The sequence below is a fragment of the Leptinotarsa decemlineata genome, unplaced genomic scaffold (genome assembly GCF_025532065.1).
Source record: "Leptinotarsa decemlineata unplaced genomic scaffold, Ldec_3_MD MMD2_tig00026354_RagTag_RagTag, whole genome shotgun sequence".
NCBI classification, from domain to species: Eukaryota; Metazoa; Arthropoda; class Insecta; order Coleoptera; family Chrysomelidae; genus Leptinotarsa; species Leptinotarsa decemlineata.
In genome coordinates this window covers 7011511-7037216 of record NW_027412702.1, presented here as the reverse complement: position 1 = coordinate 7037216, position 25706 = coordinate 7011511, and the positions used below count along the sequence as shown (strand labels likewise).

Genomic DNA, 25706 nt, shown 5'->3' with positions numbered 1-25706 from the left:
ACGTTATGGCCGGAAGTATTCAATTCATTCCTTATGATTTCAATGTAGGAATCTCATTGATTTTGTGACAGTCGTATAATGTTTTTTCAATGATTTTATTGGATGAAGATCTAAAGGTTGTGGTAATCCTGTATCACATCGCGTCTTGCGTCCAAAAATTTGTTTTTGACTATTTCACGCACAGTTGAGGAAGGAGTTTCGGTCAAATCTTATGTTGCTTGTAATAGTTTGTTTTCCTCGAAATCAAACTTAAGATGTAGATTCTTATATACATTGAAACATACTCTCTGTGTTTCAATATTCAAATGCATCGGAATCTTATTCACTGGTATCTCTTCTTTGCATTGTTCACCATCGCTATTGGAATCACTACACTGGAAAAAGTCTGCGTTGTTATGACACTCGTTATTACTATTAGTACTTGTCCAAAAACGCCACATTTTAAATAGATAACAAAAATTTTAAGTAAATATAACTGCACCAATATCAAATTTCAACACTCAAATCGCAATCAGTTCCTGAAATGAACACGACGGCGATAACCACAGGCCGCACTCTATTTGTCACCGTAACATGACTTCAAATTTAATTTTATGACTCTTCAGCCAATCACAAAACTCGGTTAGTAAAAATTATCCATTACGAAACGTGTGTACAGTCCACACAGAAATGCTGCCGGTTCGTTTCTATGTGTTGGTTTTTATGACCTTTAAGGGTGCCGTCAACTTCAATAGTGTACAATATCGGTTACTTTGACTATACATATAACATCACTGACTAAGATATTGCACATAATGTAAACATTTACGTTATCAACTCAAACTAAACATGTAGAATATCATGTCACAAACATCAAATAAACATCAAAAACGCAGTAGATTCAAAATCAAACCTAAATATTTGTTAATTTTTTAAATTTTTATTTTACATTCTTTTGCTTTATATCTGAGCGGGGTAGATTTACTCGGGGGAAGCGAGAGGGTGAAATTGAGTTCAAGAGGGGTAGAACTACCCCGTACGGGGTAGCTGTGGCAACAGTGCTTACAGTCAGCGTTGCCAACATGGTATGATGCGAAAGCACCAAATCATTAAATCACAAATAAAATTATACATTTCCAAAAATTGCCGTAAACACGTACACTGTTAGAAAATTTTACGAAGACCTCATTGACCATAATTTTCTAAAAACCGCAGTTTAGTGAGGTGGATGAAGAAACCTTAAAAGCACGTCAAAAATAGATAACTATATAATTTCAAAAAAGACGTAACGATTCAGCACATGACAGAGTGGAACTTTACCACAGACGAGTTACAGCCACAGATTCCGTGTGGTTACGACCTTACTAAACTTTATATGTTAAATGCAACTGGTTTTATTCTTCATTACGCTCCTGGGGGCAGATCATAAAAGAGAGCGAAACAATTTTTGCTAGAAAGTTGTCACTTAAATTTTTTCAGGTTATTTGGCGATTTTTACATTAATAATGTTCAGATTTCGAAATATTCTAGGTGAGAAGATTTTAAATGAACACTATGCTTGAAACATATATGTTATGTGCACATAATAACCTCTACTATTCATCCTCAAGGTGACCTACTCAAGATGAAGCAGAATCGACATCCAGTACTCACTACTGGACGATAGCAGGATGGTCTCTTCACCGGGGACCGTCGAAAAACAAGCGCACGCCAACATCATCGAAGTAACGCTAGTGAAGCAGGATTTCATCAATTCGATTTTTTTATTTTAACAAAATTGGTGCAGTCAGTAGGATGCCAGGCGTTAGTTAGTGCTCATTGGGTACCCATAAATACGAACTTAGTTACAAATTTGTAGTTACTATTAACTAGTCAACTTGACATAATATTGTATAATTTTTGTAACTCAGGGGTAACGATATTTTCCCTTCTTCAAATAGATTGAAGTTTTAAAAAAATTATTTTTCCCAAGTGAATTACTTCGATTTGATTCATATCGCACTCTAGCACTTATACCAAACCGATATACAGCAAGCGCCAAACGTGATAGCGAGCCCGCCCCCATGCGCACGAACTCATTTTCAATATAATCGCCACTACAGCTCTTGTGAGACATTAAAATGTTCTGTACAGAGGCGTATCATTACTTGTCTTCCAATGCTGTTGACGTTTGGCATTGTCTGAAAAATTTGTGTTGTTTCTGAAAAAATGTCATCGCCTAACAAAAAACCAGTCGTCAAGAGTGTATCATTATGAAACATTTTATGGATCTGTACTACTACCTATAATACTAAATAAAATATGGAAAGAAATTACAAAGAAGTCATGTTCCATTTGCAATTAAAACGAATTATATGTATGACATTTAGTTGAGAGAGTCTATACCTGCACGATCGCTCGCCATCACGTTTGGCGCTTGCTATACATTATTGATGTTTCCATTACATTTTATTTTTAATATTTTCCGTCTGATGATTTACAAATAGGTGTAAGCTATTTTATTCAACATTACATAAAAAATATAAAGTATACATTCGTCATCAGATGTAATACTTGAAATCGGGTTTTTCTAAAGTTACTAGATCGGAGTGAGCTGTGCGAGAATTCGAAATATTTTGTGCGATTTCCATTGGCAATACGGGTCAGCTGTTTCTGTAGGTAATGTTTGTATCGTCTGAACTCGAACTCAGTTTGCTGTTTGAAACTCGTTTTTGTAGTATTCATTTTATAGTCCATTTTTGTGTGCAGCAGACATGATTTTTTTTCTGTATTGGCTACACTGTGTATTTGTCATTGGTGCCAATTGTCATATAGAAGGTACATTCGGATTCGCCACTGGGTCGATTCTAGGTCGGTTCGAAATAGTTACATTACCGGACTCACGCAAAACTTTCTACGTTTCAACTGAGCGAGCGTTTTTTAATATTCTAAGACTGTTCCGATGACCCGAATACACTGATAGTTGGAATTTATATTGTACATGAGTTTTATTTGTTGTTTCCACTAGGTATATTCATTTCACATTAATATTATCAATTATTAGTTGAAGTAATAATGTCAACAATTAACTTGACATGGACACTAAAGACAAAAAGTAGCCCACTTAAAAAAACTTATATAAGAGGAATCATTAGAAAAAACCTAATATTGTATATAGATTACGCCAGATTATAACTGAATCAAGTAGAATGATTAAAATTTGAGGCAGTTGAGGCAATTTCTATATGAATATGACAAAACGAAAAATTGTAAAAAATACAGTCTGTATTTAAAATTCAAATTGGTTGGTTGATTCAAGTTGGTTGACATTCTGTATAGAAATTCTATGAGCATATTGTGATAGCACATTGAAATGTCTTCGCAAATGAAGGAGTTTCATAAAAAAATTGACATTTTTTTCCGGATACGAGGTCTGTTCAAAATATGAGTTGAGTTTTCATTCTTATCCCAAGAAATATTTATATTTCGTCCCCTTCAAAGTAGTCCCCCTCAGATATAATACACTTTGCCAGCGGTTTTTTCAATCCTCGAAGCATTTCTGATATACACTTTTATGTCCTTGAGCTCTCTCAGCGATTCGGGTTTTATCTCTTGGATTTTCGCAAAATGCCGTCCTTTGTGGGTCATCCCTTCATTTTTGGAAACAGAAAAAGTCGCAGGGGGTCAATCTGGTAAATACAGTGGCTGAGGCATGATTTCAGTGTTGTTTTTGGCCAAAAAATCACGAACAAGCAATGACGAGTGAGCAGGTGCATTGTCGTGATGCAAAAATCATGAATTGTTTTTCCACAATACCCGATATTTTCTTCATATTGCTTCTCGCAAGCGGAATTTAAATTGAAAATAAGAATACTCCTTATTGACCGTACGACCATGTGGTAAGAACTGATGCGCTACGCCACGGTAATGGAAGAAAACAGTGAACAAAATCTTGACATTCGATTGCACTTTGCATGCTTTTTTGTTCGTGGCTCTCCTGGGGCCTTCCATTGGGACAATTGGACTTTGGCGTCATAACCATATGTCGATGATTCATCACCAGTTACTTATGACCTTTTAAAGCAAACCTGGATTGCCGTTGATGTCATTCAACAATTCCTGAGCGATGCTCATGCGACGGTTTTATTTGGTAAAAAATCAGCGATTTTGGAACGAACTTCGCTGCCACACGCCACAGAACACCCTAACTACAACATGCTTCATGTCCAAAATTTCCGACAAAATTACATGGCATATGAACCAACCGACAATTTTTTTTAATTCCTCAACACATCGCTTATTGACATGCTGGGGTTTCAAGAGCGAGCTTCGCCATTAACATATTCCCAACCTTCTGTAAAAAGCTTCATTTTTAAACAATTTTGTGACTTAGAATACAATCACCATATGTCACTCTCAATATTTCGAGAGTTTTTGAGCACTTGATCCAAATTTTTGCATAAAATTTGATGCAAGTTCTATGATCCATTTTTTTCGTTAGCAGAAAATCCCAGAGCACTTCTAACTCTTATTTTATGCCTCTCATTAACAAGCTAATCAGATAAAACTGTGAACATATGTTTGCGAGTGTACATAAAAAAAATCAGTAATCGAATGTACGTAGCATATTTTTTTTAACAGACCTCGTATATTAGAGTTTATTTATTGTTATCATTAATAATAATAATAATGATAAATGCTTAATGGTTAATGCAGATGGTTAATGTAGTTCACCGATTGTTATATACTCATGTAAACACGGGCAGCTAGTTTTTTCAGAAATGCTTTCATCTTGGATGTTCAGAGCAGTCTCAACATACAAGATGAAAGCACCTCTGAAGAATTATCCGCATTAGGACGGCCCTCAAATCCGACAAGAATAGACTATGGCCGCGAAAGCCTATCGATTTCCGTCGTGTTTTTATTTTTCATCAAAGGCACACCAAATGAAGCAGCTGTCAAGTTGGTGTTGATGAAATCATTTCATTTTGTAACCTATCTCTTCTGCAATTTTTGATGATCATCAAATGTTTCATTGTTCTAAGTTTAGCCCCTCCTTCTCCCGAATCAAAATCCTAGTTTCATTTTCAAGAAAACTTCTTGTCTTTGAACGTTGACGAATATTTTGAATGTTTCTGATGATTACAGCAAGGTTGGTTATTTCTATAGTAAAGACAACATCAAGAAAAGACTTATTAGCTTCAAACAAACTGATCCCTTCCGGATGTCAAATGTATTAAGAAAATAAAAGAATAATTACGTTGAAAAACTTTTCAACATTGGCAAACTTTATTAAAAATAGGAATGGTTGGAATATCTATATACAAATATTACAAAATGAAATAACAAATTAGAAAAAAAAACAAAAAACATTTTTGGCTTCTTTCTCATACAGTAGACTCATATCTGTTTTTATTTACACAGTAAATAAATATTTTTTCAATTCTCAATAAGATATAACAAAATAAGGAATTTTCAATTTCAGCTAATTATTGAAATACAATACAAAAATCAAACAATTAAATTTTGGCGTTTGGGTTTGAGTGTACTTGAAATTCTTGAAAATAATTTTAGTTCATCAATTTTGTGAAGAATGTGTGATAAACTCTACTGTATAAGAAATATTATTCACAATTCAAATTTTTTAGTCTTTACTATTTTTGGTATTTTTATTTTTATGTATTCTCTTGTGATATGATTGCGCAAAAGAATTAACAATTGATATAACGAAATAAAGCACCATGAACATAACAAATATTTCAAAAATTGAACTCAAAATATTTCCACTTCCACCACTCACAGTTCCGGCAGTATTTTTGTGTAACTTCTGTTTCTGTCCATCCAAAAATGCTTTGAATGGAATTTGCAGTTTATCACCTATAATAGGAACTACCTTCAGCCATTCTAAGGCCGTCTGAATCAAAGTTTCGTTGAATGCAATTATAACAAACATTTTCTGTATGTGCATCTTGATAATAGCTTTACCAATCAACGTTGCACCAAAAAATGTCCAAAAAGGCACTAAGAAATGTCCACAAGTAATCCCAGCTAAATCGAAGAGAGGATTTGGAATCTGAAAATAAATATAAAGAAGAATTAGCTAAGATGAAAAAAATTTTTGTTAAAAAAAACTTACACTGGCACAAGCCAATATTCCTAAAAATCCGACTTTTTGGACAGTTTCTTCTACAAATAGTTTTACCCTTTCTATCAGAGTCAATGAATCTCTATTATTTTTCTTCTTTTCAAGTTCTTCTAATTCCTTCAAATCATCGTCATCATCAGGATCAATTCTATAATAATATTCATCAAATTGGAAATCAGATAAATAAAACGAAGAAAGCTTCAATATATTATGATACTAACCCTGACAGTCTAGAAGTTCTAGCCATGAAGTAAGGGGGCAGTTCTCCTAAAGCTGTCCCAGCTCCCCAGCACATAGCCTCTATTCTAACTTTTGACATAATACTCAAGATTGTTATCGACAATGGATCCCTTTCGCTCGGACAAACTATTCTGAAATTGAATGAGGATTGCTGAATGTTGTCGAATATTTGTCAAAAAGAAAAAATATACAAAACATTAAAATAAACTTACTCATCAGGATAAGGAGGTTCTGGAAAGTTGAGGCTTTCACATTCATATGCTGCTAAAGTAACTTGAGCTATGAAAGGTCCTAAGTAGAGTAGAAATGTATGAAGTCCTGTTCCTAAACCTACCGATGACAGTATGCCTAAAAATAAACATAAAAACTGTCAAAAGATATTTGATATCAACATGAAATTATATTTTTTGCATCCTTGACTTCTGATTTAATGGCCAAAGTGTGGAGTTTGTCTTTGTTCACCAAAGTGACACAAGACATTAATTTACTAAAAGTTTTGTTCTAAATTGACACACCGGTAGACAATCATATGATTTAATGAACATATCGATTTTCCTACCCCAAAGGGATGCTTTCAAATTTTGAACTAAATAATTATGAATTTATTTTATTTAAGATTCAAGTTATGAATAAATATTTTTCAACTGTTTTATTTGTATTTTTTTGGGGATTGGCTCTAGACTAGAAGTCTTGAGTTTAAAGAATCGATTTGGAGTTGTGTATCTCATTCTGAGTAACATTTTCATGAAATATTTCAAAGGAAATTTGAAACTTATTAGAATGATCTTAAAATTTGGTGAAGATCAGTTAAGAATGTTTTTGCTATTAAGAAAAAATAATGATGACCTGATTTCTTTTGTGAATGGTATAAGCATAAGAGTACCAACAATAATATTTACAACAGAGATTGAACAATATGGCAAACTACCTTTCTTTGATGTTATGTTGAAGTTTTTAAATCATATTTAATAAACTGTTCATTAAAAGAAAACACATACTAATAGAAAAATACATACTTCCACTACACATCAAAATATCGTGAAAGCATTAAAAATTGTATAAAAGTAAAAATGATTTGTAAATACAAGAAAAAATTTTGATAAAAAATTTAAACAATAAAATCTATTTTGAAATAGAACCCATATTCGGATTCACTTCTAGGTTCTAAAATGAATGCAATAGAAAATAAACAGTCAATTAAGTACCAAATGACCTTAAGAGAAGATGATTTTATGAAAACCAACACCATTTCAACAATCACCAACAGCTTTTGTGATTACATCATATCTCAAAATTTTATTAATAAAATAATTAATCAAACTATAAATTAATATAAAATATAATAGGTATATTGAAAGAATAGTTAAGTGCTGAAGAATTTCCTGAAAATGCCGGACTATAGGTGAATTAGAAAATTAAAACCAATTCTTCATTAATAGGTAAGGTTTATTGCAGCAGTAGCCACATAGTTTTGTTTTTATTAGTTGCACAAATTGATGACGTTTGTGTATTCTTTCCTTGCTCCAACTGTACTTTTTTTCTACTGCAAAACATAAAAATTTGCAAAAAAAAGATGTCAACTGCAGATCTTACCTAATCCTAACCAGTATAAACACCATAACAACTGTTTATAGAAGCGTTGTACTATTCTATGGTGTGGTCCTTGGAAATTTATCAATATATACAATAATAATACTGAGGTCAGAACAGCTAAGACCAACTTCTTAGATGCTAATATTCTGAAAATGAAAATCAGGAGTTACTTTGTGCAATACTAAATGAGGTTCATAGGATAAAATAGATGATATGTGCATGTTTCATACCATACACTAAGCAGGGTACAAAGCAATATATGTTACCAAAGAACTGAAAATAACAGCTACACTGGTTATCTACTCATAACCACTTGATCTGTATCACTTTAATACTTCCAAGTCAATAATATGCTTCTACAGTTTGGAATCCTGTAATAACCAGAACACATTTAAAATTTGTTTGTGAGGTGCGTTACTTTTTGAATAGACTAAACGAAGTAAAAAGGAAGGCACTGTAGGTAGACAAAAACATTGCAGATCTGATCATGTTATTCAAAATTTTAAATGGTGTCTTAGTTTTAGTTAGTATAGTTCTATATTTATTTTAGTAGTTATTATCTGTATATATCGAAACAGCACCAACACGAAACGACGTGAAACAAACGATTGGAGCCCTGAAGAGTTTTCTTTCTCTATGATTATTAGACTATCTGTTGGATTGTTAACCTCTGTGTTTGTGCAAGGACACATTAACTGGTTATCTCCCCATACTTAAGAGCTAGCTCAATGAGTATATCAAAGAATGGGATATTTTGGGGTAAGCTCGTTTATTCTTTCCCTAATTTTATATATGTATTTTCACTCAGATTTATCGGGTATTTTCTAGTCGGGAGTTTACAATCATTGTAGAGGAAAATCCATACATGTTGGAGTTTGTATATATGTTACATGATAATTACTTATCTAATGAGATAACAATCCTTCCATTCATGCTGATTAGAAAGGTCAGGCGAATTTACTAAAATGGATTATTAAAGAGGAAGGAACTCCACAATTATATCCTTCATTAGTTTGTGATGGATAACATAATTATACAAAATTAAATCCCAAAACAAAATCTAAAATCATGCTTCTCCACAGATCCTTGAAATAAACATTTGCCTCTGTAGAACAATTATTCAAATAAGAAATTGAAATGAAAATTAACATAGTTATGTGAAGGTAATTATACTAAAAGAAGGTTCTCATTTCATTCTTGTCTAATGAAAATCCTTGAAGTCAAATTTGTGTTTGCATAAAAAGGATGCTGATGAACAATAGATTACTTACTTTTTTCCATAAGTCGATAATAATACATAGCATTCCCTAAAAAAATATTCTATAGTTATAAGCGGTCTTTTCCACAAAACTATGCTTTCTCTTTCTGTTTTTTCTTTCTTTTTTTGCTCTTCAGTGCTTTTATTTTTAGTGTGATTTTGAACTGTGTCGCCGTTTTGGTGAGCAGTTGCATCTTTTCGTTTTGTCTGATTAACCATTTTATTTCCCAGTCTCTGTAGCTGAAACAAATAAATATAAATGAGAATTGCGATTAATATTAAAGGAAAAAAAATACCACAAAGAAACATACTGAAAATGGAAAACCCAAGCACATCGAAACAAACACATAATTCAAAACAACACAGGCACTTTATATATACATGCACATATATATATATATATATATATATATATATATATATATATATATATATATAAATGTGTTAGCTCCTGTTGGTGACACTATGCATATGTGAAGTTTTGGATAATGGATAATGTTAGCGACTGGAGAAATGTATGGTAAAATATATATATATATATATATATATATATATATAAGTATACGAAATCGTAATACATGTTAACTTTTACGTCAATTTATATCTTCAATTTATTGTTTTTCACTCATTTTTACTGCCCTGAAGAAGCTTCCCATTAGAAGCGAAAGCTTGGCAAAGTAAAGCAGAGTTTGATTTTTGACTGAGAGACCCTGTTAATCCATTTTACTATATATATCTATATATATATATATATATATATATATATATATATATATATATATATATATATATTATTGGTAGTGTCTAGTGGGCAAAAGTTGCAAATAATGTTAAAAACATTTCTAAAAAACATTCAAGCATCTTTCTAAAAAGTTTAGAAATCAGTGGAGGACTTCAAAATACAAGAAACATAAAAAAGGTCTTTTGACAAATACGTTTCATTCATAAATTATCACTTCATATTCTGTATTTTGAGTAACAATAACGGTTTGGCACGAGTCTAGCGTCCAGCTAATGATGTAATAATAATTTTGGGCACTCTGTAAAATCGATTCTCATACCTATTAATAAACAAAAATCATACATCCCGTTGTTTGAATCGCTCTGATAATTATAAAGTACGAAATTAAATTTTGGACGAACGCCAAATCGATTTAAAAAATTAAGACCAGACAGTCAACTCACACTAGAATAACGATCATAGTCCAATGGCACATTCTCAATGTCAATTATTATAAACTCTCTCGAATCGTTGACGTGACTTGTTGTACCCATTGGAAGTGAACAAGGAAAAACCATTACAGTTCCAGCTCATTAATTGGACAAAATAAACAATTCTCAATTATAAATTATCACAGAAAACAATAACAGTTTACTACGAAGTTATTTTCGGAGGTCACAGTATCAAACGTGATTTATAGTCAGAACGGTTATTTATTGAATAACAGTTTTGGAAAAGATTGGGTAGGAAAAGTCATGGAATACTGAATCTTTTATCAATTCAAAAAATAAACCTTATCAACCGTAGTAGTGCGACCCTCTATAATCTGAACAATCTTCATAATACGAGGGATGTTTGAAAAGTTGTAGATGAAGGGTTGTAGCTGCAATTTTTTTTGTTTTACTAATTTTCATCAATAATAACAAATCAATTTTTCGAAATAATCTCCGTTTGATTGAATAATTTCACCGCGAAATCAATTCTTTCAAACCATTTTTAAAGCTTCAGTACACATTGATATATATATATATCTTGTCTTAAGAAGGTGCCATCTGTTGCATCGACAAAAAACTTTGCTTTTCCGAAATGAAAAAGAGTGAGCGATCTGTTACAAAGCCGAAATTCGACATCGACCACTGAATGAGAAATCGCTTTCTTTCCTTGCAGCTTTCAGGTTCAGGCAACTTGATGAAAACCAGAGCCCAAAAGCGGCTTGGCAACAGGTCGTTAAGGATAATAGAGACCAACACTGCATTCGTGGTTCAGACAAGTAGGTACCACTGATAACACTACTTCAAGTCAAAACTGTGCTGGGAAATAAGTAATAATAATCAGAAGCCAGTACGCGGTGAATAAGGTGGATGTGGAAATTGCTAGCGTTTGAAATTTTCCTCGTTTTTCATGCATATTATTATTTTTTAAATAACCGTCGCTTCAGCAACTGCTTATTGCTGTAATTGTTATTGGGGGTGTTTACCATTGCGAGGCTCTGGACGTCATCTTTATGAGACCCTTGCCTGTTGTATGTAAATTGAAAATAGGCATTTCTGATATGAGTGATAAAAGATGATCTACAGTGCGATCCATACGTATGGAATAAATTCATTTTTAGCGTTATTATGTACTATGTGAAAAAAACCTGCACCAGGTCGATTTTTATTTTCGAATTGACAATTTACAGTATGAAAATATTATCCCCCTCCAGCACCCCTTCTGAATTATAAGCACCCCCTCGAAAATTTTAAATAGCAAAGGAGGTCGTGTGGCATCTTGTTGGAAAGGGATTTTAGTCCTCTGTTCAGCAATATAAAGTTTTTTAAGTTTGGTGCAATCGTAACTGGGAAAATTGATTTTTAGAATGTGAAATTTTGATAATGTCTCTAGGTATCACATAACTTTACGTAGAATGAAGATAATAATGCCACATAATATTTAGAATGTATTTTTCAATGTACTTTACAATTAAATTGAATGTTCAAAATGACCACCATTGACTTGACAATAACCGAGGCGATTTTGGAATTCTCGTACAACATTTTGTATGGCCTCGGGGGTTATTTTGTTAATTTCTCCGTTATCCTAACTTTTAAATCAGCAATATTGTTTGGTCTATTAAAATATACTTCAGATTTGAAATAACCCCATAAGAAGTAATCGAAAGGAGTCAAATCGGGGGATCTAGCCGGCCATTCGATCGTTCCACGTCTTCCAATCCACCTATTGGGAAAAACCTCGTTTGAATAATTTCTAACTGTACGTGCAAAATGCGGTGGAGCTCCGTCTTGTTGGTAGTAAGTAGTTCGATCTATCTCATTTGGATGATTAACATCGGGAAAATGTATTTGTAATGTAGGCACTAAAAAGTTAATCAAAAAAATCTAGATAAACCTCACCATTAACAGTGTCCTCAAAAAAATAAAAAAAATCTGTTTTTCCAGCTGCCGCCCCCATACGAACGACAACTCTCAGAAGTTAAGAAACTTGTGCGAGCTAAGGACTAACGAGATCTTACCTTTTAACGTGTGATTCCTAACACGGGCCAATAATTTTATTGTTAATGATACAAACCCAAAAGTTAACTTTTTTATTATATTGAGTGTGAGTCGCACACATCCAGTGAGGATTTTCTCTCCTCCAATATCTACAGTTCTGTCTGTTAACTGTTCCGTTTAAATAAAACATCGCTACATCAGAAAACACTATTTTGTTTATGAACTGCAAATCTGCGTTCATCCTGTTTGTTCATCATCAATTCACAGAATTCTTGCCTTCTATCAGGATCATCTTCATTTAACTCCTGACCCAACTGAACTTTGTGGTGGTATTTTTCTTTATGCAAAACTCTCAAAATAGATGATTTACTTACATCATTGTCGGCTGCAAGTTCTCGAGTTGTCTTATGCGTATTTTCCTCAATCTCTAGAAGTACATCTAACTTTTTTTCATCAGTAACAGTAACATTTCTACCTGGTTTTCCAATATTTTTTACATGTCCAGTTTCACGAAACTTTTTTTCAATTTTGCTAACTGTAGACTGCGACACGTGTTGACCAGGGTATTTATTATTAAAAATTTCACAAACCTCCTTTTGAGTTCTTGTTTTATTACCACAACCAATCATAATTGAAATGTCCATTCTTTGAGTCTCGGACAAATGAGCCATAATTAAATTTAATATGCCCACAAATATTATACCGACGTCTTTTAGTAACTTTAAATACCTAAATGACAGCAGCCTACTAGATTCATATCAATTGTTTATTTGGCTATTTGTCTAATATTTTAGTATCTTCAAAGATTTTTTCCAGGATTCAAGGTTAGTAAGGAGCGTGTTACAGGGATGGTCTATTTAATAGATCAGGTTATTGTCAAGAAGTGGATAATGGTGGTCAATTTCAACATTTAATTTAATTGTAAAAATTAATTTTCTCAGTTATGATTGCACCAAACTTAAAAAACTTTATATTGCTAAACAGAGGACTAAAATCCCTTTCCAACAAGGTGCCACACGACCCCCTTTGCTATTTAAAATTTTCGAGGGGGTGCTTATAATTCAGAAGGGGTGCTGGAGGGGGATAATATTTTCATACTATACATTGTCAATTTAAGAATAAAAATCGGCCTGTTTCAGGTTTTTTTACATAGTACATAATAATGCTAAAAATGAATTTATTCCATACATATGGACCGCACTGTATGTAAGAGGATTTGGAAAAAATAAAAATTAAGACAATTTTCCATCATGAAAAAACTTACCCTCAAATTAGAAGATACCTAGTTAGTAATTTGAAAATAAAGTTGGTGACTTTTATTAAGACCAACATTTTCAATTGAAGATTACAATCTAACGAATAATAAGACTTAGCGGCGAATTTTTAATGATGAATGCCTTAAATGATAAACCTACTCAGGTATTTGAAAATGGAGTTGGCGACTTTTCTTGAAACTTGAATCTCCATTTGAAGCATACAATCTGAAGAGCTACATCATTTTCAAATGAGAGAATAGTAGGAGCCGAAAACCGAATTTTGTCATCATATTAACGTTCAAATGTCCGTCATGGCTTCTCTGGGTGAAGCGCATCCGAAACGTCCAATATTCCTTGACTCTGGCGCATAAATCAGTCTGAATTTGACAGATGGCATGGGTTATGTTGGCTTTAAGGACCGCTGTAGTTTGTGAAGTATTCGCTTACACCTGCAACCCCACAAGAAAAAGTCTAACGGGGTCAAATCGCACGATTTCGGTGGCTAGTTCACATCACCTACACGTGAGAGGACCATGCCCTCAAATCGCTCGCGCAGAGTATCCGATGTGGCATGAGCTGTGTGGCACGTACCGCCGTCCCGTTGAAACCACATGCCGTTGGTGTCCAGAATATCCAATTCAGACCAAAAGAAGTTGATTACCATCGACCTATAGTACTCGCCGTTGACAGTGATGGCCTGGCCAACGTCATTCTCAAAGAAATATGCACCGATGACGCCGCCGGCCCAAAACCCACACCAAACAGCGGCTTTTTCGGGATGCATTGGCCGCTCTTGAATCTCATGTGCATTGGTATCGTTACTAATTCGATAATTTTGTTCACGTATCCATTCATCCAGAAATGGGTCTCATGGCTAAGATGATGTTTTGATGGAAATTAGGGTCCCTTGAGTTGTCAACTGCTCCAGAGCCCATTCAGCGAACACACGTCGCGTCATTGTCTACGGTCATTTATCTTCAGTTCCTGGGTCGGTTGAATTTTATTTGAGGGCAAGCTCAAGTCACGACGCGAAATTCCACAAGTTGTGGTCTGCAAAAGGCCAAGTTCTTGTAAGCGACGCGAAATCGACTGTCTAGGATTCTCCTGCACGCTCTCACAGACAGGGGCTGTATTATCAGCAGATATTCCGTTTCGTCGACGTATGGGTGTTTGTCGATAGTTTACTGAACCAGTGGACTCAAATTCATCCGCCACATTGCGAATAGTCCTCTCGGTAGGACCATTATGGCGACCGTAAAATGGTTGAAGCGCGCGGTACGTTGCCCAAACAGAACACCCAGTTTGATACAACAATTTTATTATTTGCACATGTTGTTGAATGCTATGCCCATCCATGGTGATTTGGCCAAAACAGACTGAATAAATGACAACTAATTTGACAGATATACCTTCAACAAGATGGCCGTTATCAATTGTCAAAGTTCGGAAGTCCCGGTTGGAAGACTCTATACAATACAACTGGGTTAACATATAATGAATAAATAAATGGAATTGAAATAGGTACCATTCATTACCAATTGATCATTGATATTTTATAATAAAATATCATGCAAGAACTAATTTATTAAAAATTTGTGCGAAAATTCTAACCGAATGTAAGTGCTAATTCAAACATAACTGGAACCTTCGGTTAAGAATAAATCCAAAACAAACACTACTCCCACACAATAGAACTGTAACACTACTCTCGACGTGCGGTTTGCCAATAAAGTTCGTGTTAATACCCTGTACTAAACTCTACATGGTATTGATTTTACGGAATTTTCATAATTTATTATACATTCTATAAAATATTTCTGGAAGGTTTACTAATGTTAGCCAAGTATTTTTTGGAAAGTATGACTTCTGTTATTTTCAGCAAAAATATTATACAGTGTGTAAAAGCCAAATGAAATGAATTCATTATTTCGGCTTATCCCGAAACGCGTCAAAAGTAAATTTAAATTTGACATTCTTCAACATAAAAATGCCACCCCTACATTCAGCCCCTTTCGAATGAAAGGACAACCCCCAATTTTTCAAATGGGAAGTATAGGTTTGTGATATATCGTTTGAAATGACTCTTCATTCTCTATTCAAAAATTGTAATCGCTTTCAAGTGTATTGCAACAATTAAGATAAAATAAATTAAAATCATGTGGTTACCAAAATTATTTAAAATACACTCAAAAACTAAAATGTAATGAAATATTGAATACGAAAAAGAACTATGGATGTTAACGAAGTAGATGTTCAAAATGTTGACCGCGAACGTCTTGGCAACATCCTAATCTCAAATAAAACTGTCTAACAAGTATTTAACCGACCTAATCGCAAGCGTTATTCGTTCTTTTAAAGTCATTCAAATCTGAAGGTTTAGTTTTGTACACATTGCTCTTTACGTAACCCCATAAAAAGAAATTTAATGATGAAAGATCAGGTGATCGCGCTGGCCATTCAATCGATCCTCGCCTCCCTATCCACAGATTGGGAAATGTTGTATCGAAGTATTGCCGGACATTAACTTGGTAATGTGGTGGTGCTTCATCCTGCTGAAACCATATTGTATTCACTGGAACTTGAGGTTTTCCTGGATCAGGATATAAATTTGCTAAACTAAGAAGGACACCATTTTGAAGTAGTAACAAATAATTATCGCATTTCAAGAGACCAATGACCAAGAGACCAATGATATGGTTTCCTACAATCCCTGCCCAAACATTAACTTGTTGAGGGTATTGCGTGTGTTCTCTCATTCAGTGAATATTTTCCGTTGACCAGTAGCGGGAATTTTGCCGATTAACATGACCATTAAGAAACAAAGTATACTCATCAGAAAACATAACGTCTTCTAATTGGATGATATTGTTATTCAACATGTCTATCATTTGCTCACAGAAATAAGTTCTATCAAAATCATCTTCCATGAGCTCCTGAGTAGAAATAATTTTATAGGTATGCATTTTATTTTCTTTTAATATGTTTACTATCGATGTATGGCTAACATTGAATGTAGTGGATGCCTGTCTACTCGATGTATGTGGGTTTTCCTCAAACTAAATCATCATATCTAATTTGAGTTCATCACTCATTGCATTGGCAGCTGCTTTTTTTATCTGCCTCACATGACCAAGCTCGCGAAACTGCTTCTCTATTTTGCTTATCGTTCCTTGAGATATGGGCGGTAAATTAGGAAATTTATCATGAAATAGGCGAGCTTCTTCCTGTTGTAAAACTGTTATTTTATGCATTTCCGTTAATCCAACCATTTGTCAGACTTGAAGTTAACGAACTTTAAACTTAAAGGAAAATACTGACAGCTAATGTTGTAACATACAAAACAAATTGACAAGGCGTTTTAAACTAACGTTGCCACGGAAATTATTTACAGTTTTTTAAAGGATACCATCTAAAAAGAATATTGCTTTGGTTTTTGCTTACTTTCTTATTATCAATACCTCAACAAGAAATAAGTTTTGAGTATATTGCAATAAGTTTTGAGTGTATTTGAAAGCGATAACATTTTTGAATAGAAAATGAAGAGATCTTTCAAACTATATATCACAAGCTTATACTTCCCATTTTAGAAAATGGGGGTTGTTCCTGTCATTCGACGGGGGTTGGAGGTAGAGGTAGCATTTTTCCGTTGAAGTATGTCAAATTATAATTTAAATTTGACGCGTTTACGGATTTTTTGTTAAAATATGTACCGTAACCGAAATAATGAATTTATTCCATTTGACTTTTACACACTGTATGAGATTTTTGGGTTACTCATAAGAGTAGTTGTTCATCTGAAAATTTGTGTAGAGTTCATTCGGATCGATAGTTTATTTATCACCGTATAAATTGTAAGGAATTTGTTTCTTGGGAATCACTGAAAATAATGTCTGACCTGAGTGCAGACCCCGTTCATAAAGTTGATTTTTGTAGTTCAGGGTTACAGAAAATCATAATATTCTTACTTTTTTGGAAGGAAAACTTAAATCCTGAAAGATCTAATATTTCAGGCGCAGATATTCTCTGTGAGATCTATTAGAAACAAATTTAAAAGTTAAATTTTGCTAAATAAAACCAAAGTTTTTTTCTACGACTGAAACTGATCAACATGGGTCTGACTTTGCAATAAAAGGCATTCTTGGTTATGAATGCGAATAAAAATATTGCATACATGAATATAAAGCTTTAGGTAAATTGGACTTCACACACATTGATTGAGGCCTAAAAATTGCCTGCTTCTAACTCATTATGGTCATGCTCAAGATATTCAAACAAAATAATAAATGTTTTTAAAGCTCAAAACATCAACATAATGAGGTAGATAATTTTTTGTTCTCGACTGTTTCCTCTAAAATAAATACGATTTCAAATACTCGTCTGAATACATATTTCTCACAGCGTCTGAGGGCTTCTAAGAAATAATTGAATATGATTCTATGGCGTAGAATACCGATTTCTAATGAAATTATATTACTAATGAATTATATTACTTTTGGAATAATACAGAAAAAGTTCGTTTTCTCAACCAAGACTTACGCTGGGTGAAAAATCCAAATGAGCGGCAAATAAATTTTCTCGCACATCCATACTAGATAACGTGGATCCGATGAGAACAACACCCGATACAAAATTCACAACAAAGAAATTGAAAGTGACGACCTTAAAATCTCAACACTTTCTACTGAACTGGAGATCGTTGTAGGAAGCTGTATCATTAACAAAGAGAAATTTATGCTTTCTTGGCGATCTAATAATAAACCGCGTAGCCGAGTTTTTATACAATTGGATGGTGTTGAACAAGAAGAACATACTTATAAACTATGTTAATTACATTACGTACCACATGTAATTGCATCTTTGTAAGTAACTCAATAGCTCTTCCAAATAACCCCTATTGTATTAATATTCAACAGACATGGGAAATACAGCTTGTTTCCTATTGATTTTATTCATCCTCTGTTTGTAAATTCATGACGAAGGACATTTTTGAAACAGTAGGGCGATTATAGATTGCTGGTTTGTATGTTTTTTATATCATACTATGGTTCAATATTTTGATAACTTTCATACATCCATGGAACCAAAAATTTGTAGAGGCAGAGAATACGAACAGTAGTAATGCGGAAAATCGACAAGTGGTACTCGAATGGTCGCTTTATGACGACGTATACAGGGTGTTCTAACAAAAACCAAACAGGACACTTTATATACTAAACGTAAAATTCAGAAAAATTGATAAGGAAATAATGAATCACACATTATTTCAAAGTTTTATATCATACCATGTATGATACATGGTCGTATAAATACTCTCCATAGAAACTATGTACAAGTAAATTTACAAAAAATAGTTTTATCGTATTGTGAAATTGAATATAAAATCATATACAGGGTGTCCTAGAATTCAGTTGACAATCGACTTCTCCATTTTTGTGAAGCCTAAAAAAAACAAAGGCATTGTTGAATGCCCTTTTGAGATCATCTTTGAAATCCTTATAACCGGTGGAATTACTGATAAACTAACATTCTTTTTTTTCTCAAATGGCACCACCACCATTGTAAATATAGAGAGATAATCTTTTTTTATGATCGAACTAACTATCTCAAAAATTTCACTGACCTACATGAAATACAGAACATTTCACAAAGTCTACCAAATATATGTCCAAACTGTGCTCCACCTGATTCTACACAAGCTTCATATTGTGTCATGAGTTCCCTAGTGCAGGCCAATGTAATCATAGCTGGTGTGAAGATATAACTTACACAGCAGATTATATTGAGATCCTCCAAATCTATTGAAAGCATATGGAATACAATTTCTTTCAGATAGTAAATTCGTATCAGGGGAATAGACTGGTCAAAGCAATAGACCCCAGTTTCCTATCCATCTCCGAGCATATCATTTTGGATAACAATGTGCGAATTATCAGGAGAAGCATAATCTTATTGCCATATTATTGGTTATATAAATAGAGAGATATTCAAGAATATTTCTCGCAAGGAGTTCAGCAGGAAATCTAAATACTGTCGTCTTGTTAAAGTACCAGCTTAAAATATAGCCCATTGAGGTATATGTTGTAAAGTTCACACCACAAGTTCAGACAACATGATGTTTGTAAACAAGTTACTGCTATCCAATGGGCTTGTGATTGGAACAGTAATGAGCATTGTGTGTGTTGACCAGAACACTGTCATGAAATCTGCTTTCATCACTCCAGTAGATTCTATTTAGGACACCAGTACCATAACTTGGAGGCATATGAATTCTATTCTTGGTTCAAAATCTATAAACCACAAAATGTGCAGCAAGTGAACTTTGAAAAGGTGGTAGCAAAGTTACATGTGATGGCAGATGATGATGAGCAAACCGCTCATGACATAACCAAGCTACTTTGTGCGAATTTCTGAGGTATTCTCCCTACAAAAGCAATATATTCGTTTGGAGTCGATAGCAAAGGCATTATAATAGATTGTAAACTATTTCTCAATATGTGTACTTCCAAATGTTTCATGTTGCTGAGATCATCGTTTAGTTGGGTGGTATAGTTGAATGAAACGTATGTATCAATTTTTTTTTTTTGTATATACCTCGTGTATTATGACATCCGTGTTGTCATTTAGCATCTTCTAATGAATAGGAAAAGGGGATTACTCAAAACACAAAACAAAAATATCTCGTTGATAAGCCGTTCAAATAGTTATTACCTGAACTTTTTGAAAAATATTTCAGGAAGTTCTGGTTTCATTAATGAATTATCCCCATTTCCATAATTTGTTTCCATTAGTATAACTTCATCTCCTAAAGACATCAAAGAGAAGAATGTTGCAGTTCTGGTGTTTGGGCGCAGAGCTCGATTTGGAATAAATTAGGAGTAGGAAATCCGATAGATATTTGAGCAGGCTTTACATCATAAATCAGCCATACAAACTAACAAATCCAATACAGACTGTTTGAAATTGATTCTCCAAATTTTTTGCTAAATTTACTTTGCAAAGTGTGTGCCAATTTTTCTTCATTTTTGTCATGCATAAAATTCATGTATCATCAGATGAATTTTCTTCAGTTTTGAAATTAATCAATTAGGTTACTTTTGTTTATTTCAACTTGCTTCAAATGGCAAGAACTGCTCTACTTTATAAGTTGTGGAAACGTGAGGATGAAACTCTTTTGGACTCCCCTTAAATATGGAATCATATTGAAAAGTTGGATATTTTGGCTATTATTTTATTATGAAAATAACATATATTTAATTGAATTAGGAAACTTTCAACCGACCTAAAAATTCAATAATTTGACAATTATTCTATTATGAAAAATATATTTTTTGAATTTGAATACTTTCAATTCAAACTATAACACATTAACATTTTTTTGTCAATTATTACTTAACACTGGTGACATATCCACTCAAATCAGACTCGCTGAATCTGTATTGATAGGAACCTGCTACAGTGCATTTTATTGAATAAAAGAACCATGTTGATAGCTCTGAAAATGTTATGTTTTGTCAAAATTTTGTTACTAACTTCATATTCTACATCAAGAGTTGATATGAAAATGGATTCACGCGAATTATGGAACTTGGCAGTACAGATAAATTATTGAAATATATCTGTACCATCTCAGACTCTGGCAACAGCTTCTTATCTAGAGGGCTCCTCAACACTGGAACCATCATTTCAATACAATTGTTTTGTAAAAGCTCACAGAAAGTAAAAGTAAATTTCTTAAGGAATATTCTTAGGGTTGACTTTATCTCCATACATATATATTTTCTGGGATGTAAGCGAATAGTAGTATCCCGTCAATACTGTAGTAATGGCGTTGATGTAAGTTCTCCTAATCCCACTTTTATGATGATGGACAAAGACTGAGACAGCATATGATAAAGATGCCTACAACCGAGGTAGACAAAGGTTGAATATTTTGACAAACTTAGAACCTCGCTGTTGTTTGTGAAGATTCATTGTTTTGTAACCACAGGATTTCAGTATTCTCAGTGACTTTTTTACATTATTTTGGAATAATGAACAATATTTTGATTTGAATTATTATATTCTACTGTAGGAATATTTTGGCCCACTGATGATAAAATTTGTTTTTATTTCAGTTTCCAGTTTGTATAATATAATTTATTTGCTTCTTTTATTGCAGAGATTTAGCATCCTGCCAATATATATCTTCCTTTGTTTGGTAGTCAATTGTAATTACAGTTATTATACATGTGGTTACACTATATAATAGAAATAATCAAATTCTGGTGAAAGAAGTATAACTGAAAACATTTCCTATTTCAAAAATATGACAATAATCACAATAATATTCACAATAATCTGTGAATAGAATTTACCTTTAAAAAAATAATGAATAACTCAATGTGTTCACAAAATACTTTTCAAATAAAAACCTATTCACACTCTACAGATAAATGTTACTATGTATCTACTTAAATATCCTAGAACTATCTGACAAATTTACCTATTTCATCACAAGCTTGTTTTTTGATAGTATCCACAATTTTTTCTAGGCTTTTATAACTTATTCAAAGCAACTGAAAATTTTGAGAGAAATCTCATTTATTGATTCAAACAAATTAATATAGTGTTTAAAAATGTTTGGGTAAGTACTCATTTTGTTCTAGGCCATTTCTTATCATGAATTACTTTACAAGGTTCACGATTGAACAGAATGATAAGTAAAGATATGTTGATTGCTACTAATATATCAGTGAGAGCTGTGAAAATTTAATTGAAATCCCTCATCATCACCTTTCTAGAGATGGAGTCATCCTCAGATATTCATTGAATTGACAAAGCTAAAAATATTAAGATTTTAACTTATTACGGATATAATATTCATCAATGTGAGTCAATAAATATGAAACACTCAAAATGAAAACCCACACCAATATTGAAGAAGGCAAGTTCTCAAATTCACCAGAGTTTTTAAAGAATTATTTAAATCAATAGAAACACACTAATGTTTTGAATGAACCAATATGTGAATCCATAAGATCAAATGGTGGACACAATTGTGAATTCAAAAACTCAACTATACTATTGTTGGTAAATGAAAATACTAAAGCATAATTACCTATATAAAGTGTTTCAAAAAAATTAAACAAGGTTGTATCTTAACAACTGCATCATAATTTGAAGAGAAAGTTTTAGATACAATACAATAAGGGACAGGTCTCTTCATTAGGTAATTGATTTTTAATGATGGAAATCCATGGACACTACACCCACCTTAAACATTATCTTTACAGAAACAATTCATTGTTTTTTATGTGGAATGGGTTTCCAAAGCCTATAGTGAATGATTATAGCCTTAAACAATTTTAAAGAAAACTCACTACATACTCAGAGAAAGTGATGATTTAATTAAAAATGAAATATATCTCAATCAAACATTTTGATGAATGTAAATATGAAACTGTAAATCATTGGACATCTGAAGAATTATCATTTCTAAGTTTTAACTAGGAATACCAAAGAAAATAATAGTCTCTAGATAATAAACCATAATAGTTATTTTAAAAAAATCAACTTTTACACTTGATTTTACAAATATATGAATAGGTTGCAGAGAATCTAGAGAATCAATTTGCAACAGTTTTGATAACTAAAATATCTAAAGTACCTATTTCTCATACCAATTCCTGTTTAGAACCTGTCGATTTCTGGCCTCTTTTTCGGCACTCTATCTTCAGTTGTTCTTTGTTCATCTTCTGCAATTCATCTGCAGTTTTCAAAAGAGCTTGATTAACGGTACTTGCTCGTTTGATTTGTGTCTGATTATCGTTTTCTCGAAACGTTTTTCTATTTCTTTTACTGCTCATTATGTATTCTTCAGTGCGGATATCTAAGAAGAATATTCTGTGGTTGAGTAATAAAAATATGATAACACCAAACATCCACTTAGATCAGATTCACATAGATATTGTCGACAAATGTACAGGAACATTTGAATGAAAAATCATAAATGATGAATGATAATGCAAATTAATGACACTGAAACTTATATTTTTTTATAAACAACTGAATGTATCATTACTGTGGGTATGTCACTGTGTTTAAGAATTGAATTAAACTTGAATATCAATAATGAAAAATTCCAAAGTTTCATCAGACCAGATGTAATCTATTTCTTGAAATAAATACAAAACAAAATATGAAGGAGTGCTTGCTATATGAGATGGGTTCATGTTCAGGACACGTCAGTTGAAAAAATACTTACAAACTATATAAATGGCGAAACGTGTATATTGCCTTCAAAATGCAATAGGTGAAATTGTCAGCTAATTAAAATAATCGATTAATTAATATTGAAACAGAAAAACTAACCTCCAAAGAATGCAAACGTAAATTACTAGTAGCAGATATTGGTAACCATTTACATTTGACTCACCGTAATATTTTTATTGAATACGAACTATGCAATGCATACACTATTATTTAAAAAATTTCATTTACATAAAATTAACAGAACCCGACCAGCCAAAGTATGAGCCAAAAAATGATCACAGAACAGAGAAAGTCGAAAACAGAGTTTTTAGTTCTATGTCGAAATCATGTGATGCACACATTCAATATTGCCAATTTCGAAAAATCCAATCATAGACACTACAGTTACAACTTGGCTCTCGTGTTTTAAGAGGGGGAACTCTCAACAGCTATGTGTTCAACAATCCACTTACATGACACCCCCTTTTCTATTTTAAAAATGTTTCTTGATTATTTTAATAGTTGTACGAAAGCGTAGAAGGACCACACTAATTATATTTTCGATATTTCCAACTTTCCAATTAGACTTCCTCATTATCCATTTTACCCGCACATGCGTAGAAGGACCACACTAATTATATTTTTGATATTTCCAACTTTCCAATTGGACTTCCTCATTATCCATTTTACCCGCACATGCGGGTAAAATGCGGTTATGCAGGGCTCTGCCGGATTGACCTTCTTTCCCTAGCTACTCGTGGGACTTTAATGGACAGAGTAAACTTAAAAATTATTTCTGACGCTGAGTCTATAGAGGAGATGGATGTCGAGTTTACGACTCCTGTTTACGACTTCCTGTAAAATTTAATCCACGAGCGAGTCTACAGAGGAGATGGATGTCGAGTTTACGACTCCAACTGGCCTCCCTGTAAATTCAGTTCAGGAGCGAGTCTACAGAGGAGATGGATGTCGAGTTTACGACTCCAACGGACCTCTCTGTGAATTTAGTTCAGGAGCGAGTCTACAGAGAAGATGGATGTCGAGTTTACGACTCCAACTGACCTCCCTGTAAATTTAATCTAGGAGCGAGTCTACAGAGGAGATGGATTTCGAGTTTACGACTCCAACTGACCTTCCTGTGAATTCAGTTCAGGAGCGAGTCTACAGAGGAGATGGTTGTCGAGTTTATGACTCCAACTGACCTTCCTGTAAATTTAATCCAGGAGCGAGTCTACAGAGGAGATGGATGTCGAGTTTAAGACTCAAACGGACCTCCCTGTAAATTTAGTTCAGGAGCGAGTCTACAGAGGAGATGGACGTCGAGTTTACGACTCCAACTGACCTCCCTGTAAATTTAGTTCAGGAGCGAGAATACAGAGGAGATGGATGTCGAGTTTACGACTCCAACGGACCTCACTGTAAATTTAGTTCAGGAGCGAGTCTACAGAGGAGATGGATGTCGAGTTTACGATTCCAACTGACCTCCCTGTAAATTTAGTTCAGGAGGGAGAGATGTGGCGTACGCAGAATCTGTCTCAGGTGGGCTCAAGTGAGGTTTCACTAAAACCAGAGGCGAAAAAGCCCTGCACGGTTGAATCTAAGCCATCGTCAGGTGTAGCTGACGTGCAATAACCCTCATATGGGAAGGTTGTCGTGGGTATCAAGGTGGGAATCTTGCAACTTGACTATCCGACTACCTCATCAACAGAGCATATACTTTGTGCCTGCCCCGCTGGGGACCGAATCAAGTCTTTAGAGTTCGGCAGAGCCGTACTCTTACCATCTGATCTGAGAGACCACTCACCATACAAAC

At 33.6% G+C, this 25706-nt stretch overlaps 1 protein-coding gene across 10 annotated transcripts; it reads right to left on the bottom strand.

Moving 5' to 3' along the window:
- Nucleotides 1–5214: 5214 nt before the first annotated feature.
- Nucleotides 5215–24228, bottom strand: Tango5 (Transport and Golgi organization 5). 10 transcript variants are annotated; one of them, XM_023159891.2, is made up of 8 exons: nucleotides 24078–24217; nucleotides 23323–23531; nucleotides 9208–9434; nucleotides 7937–8082; nucleotides 6556–6691; nucleotides 6325–6474; nucleotides 6095–6251; nucleotides 5215–6031 (listed from the first exon to the last, which is right to left on the bottom strand). In XM_023159891.2, the coding sequence occupies exons 2-8, from the start codon at nucleotides 23506–23508 to the stop codon at nucleotides 5603–5605; spliced, it is 1431 nt and encodes a 476-aa protein (XP_023015659.2). In that variant the 5' UTR covers nucleotides 23509–23531; nucleotides 24078–24217; the 3' UTR covers nucleotides 5215–5602. The 10 variants fall into 10 exon arrangements, with proteins under 10 accessions (XP_023015659.2, XP_023015660.2, XP_023015663.2 ...); XM_023159892.2 differs by having other exon boundaries at nucleotides 24014–24204; XM_023159895.2 differs by lacking the exon at nucleotides 23323–23531 and having other exon boundaries at nucleotides 24078–24228.
- Between the last annotated feature and the right edge of the window lie 1478 nt (nucleotides 24229–25706).

Coding starts and splice junctions, on each gene's coding strand:
- Tango5 (XM_023159890.2), bottom strand. CDS start 13,078: ATGGCTCATTTGTCCGAGACTCAAAGAATGGACATTTCAATTATGATT. Junction 9,435..12,781: donor AACTTGCAGCCGACAATGAT/GTAAGTAAATCA, acceptor TATTTGTTTCAG/CTACAGAGACTGGGAAATAA. Junction 6,692..7,936: donor TTTATACTGGTTAGGATTAG/GTAAGATCTGCA, acceptor GTTTATTTTTAG/GCATACTGTCATCGGTAGGT.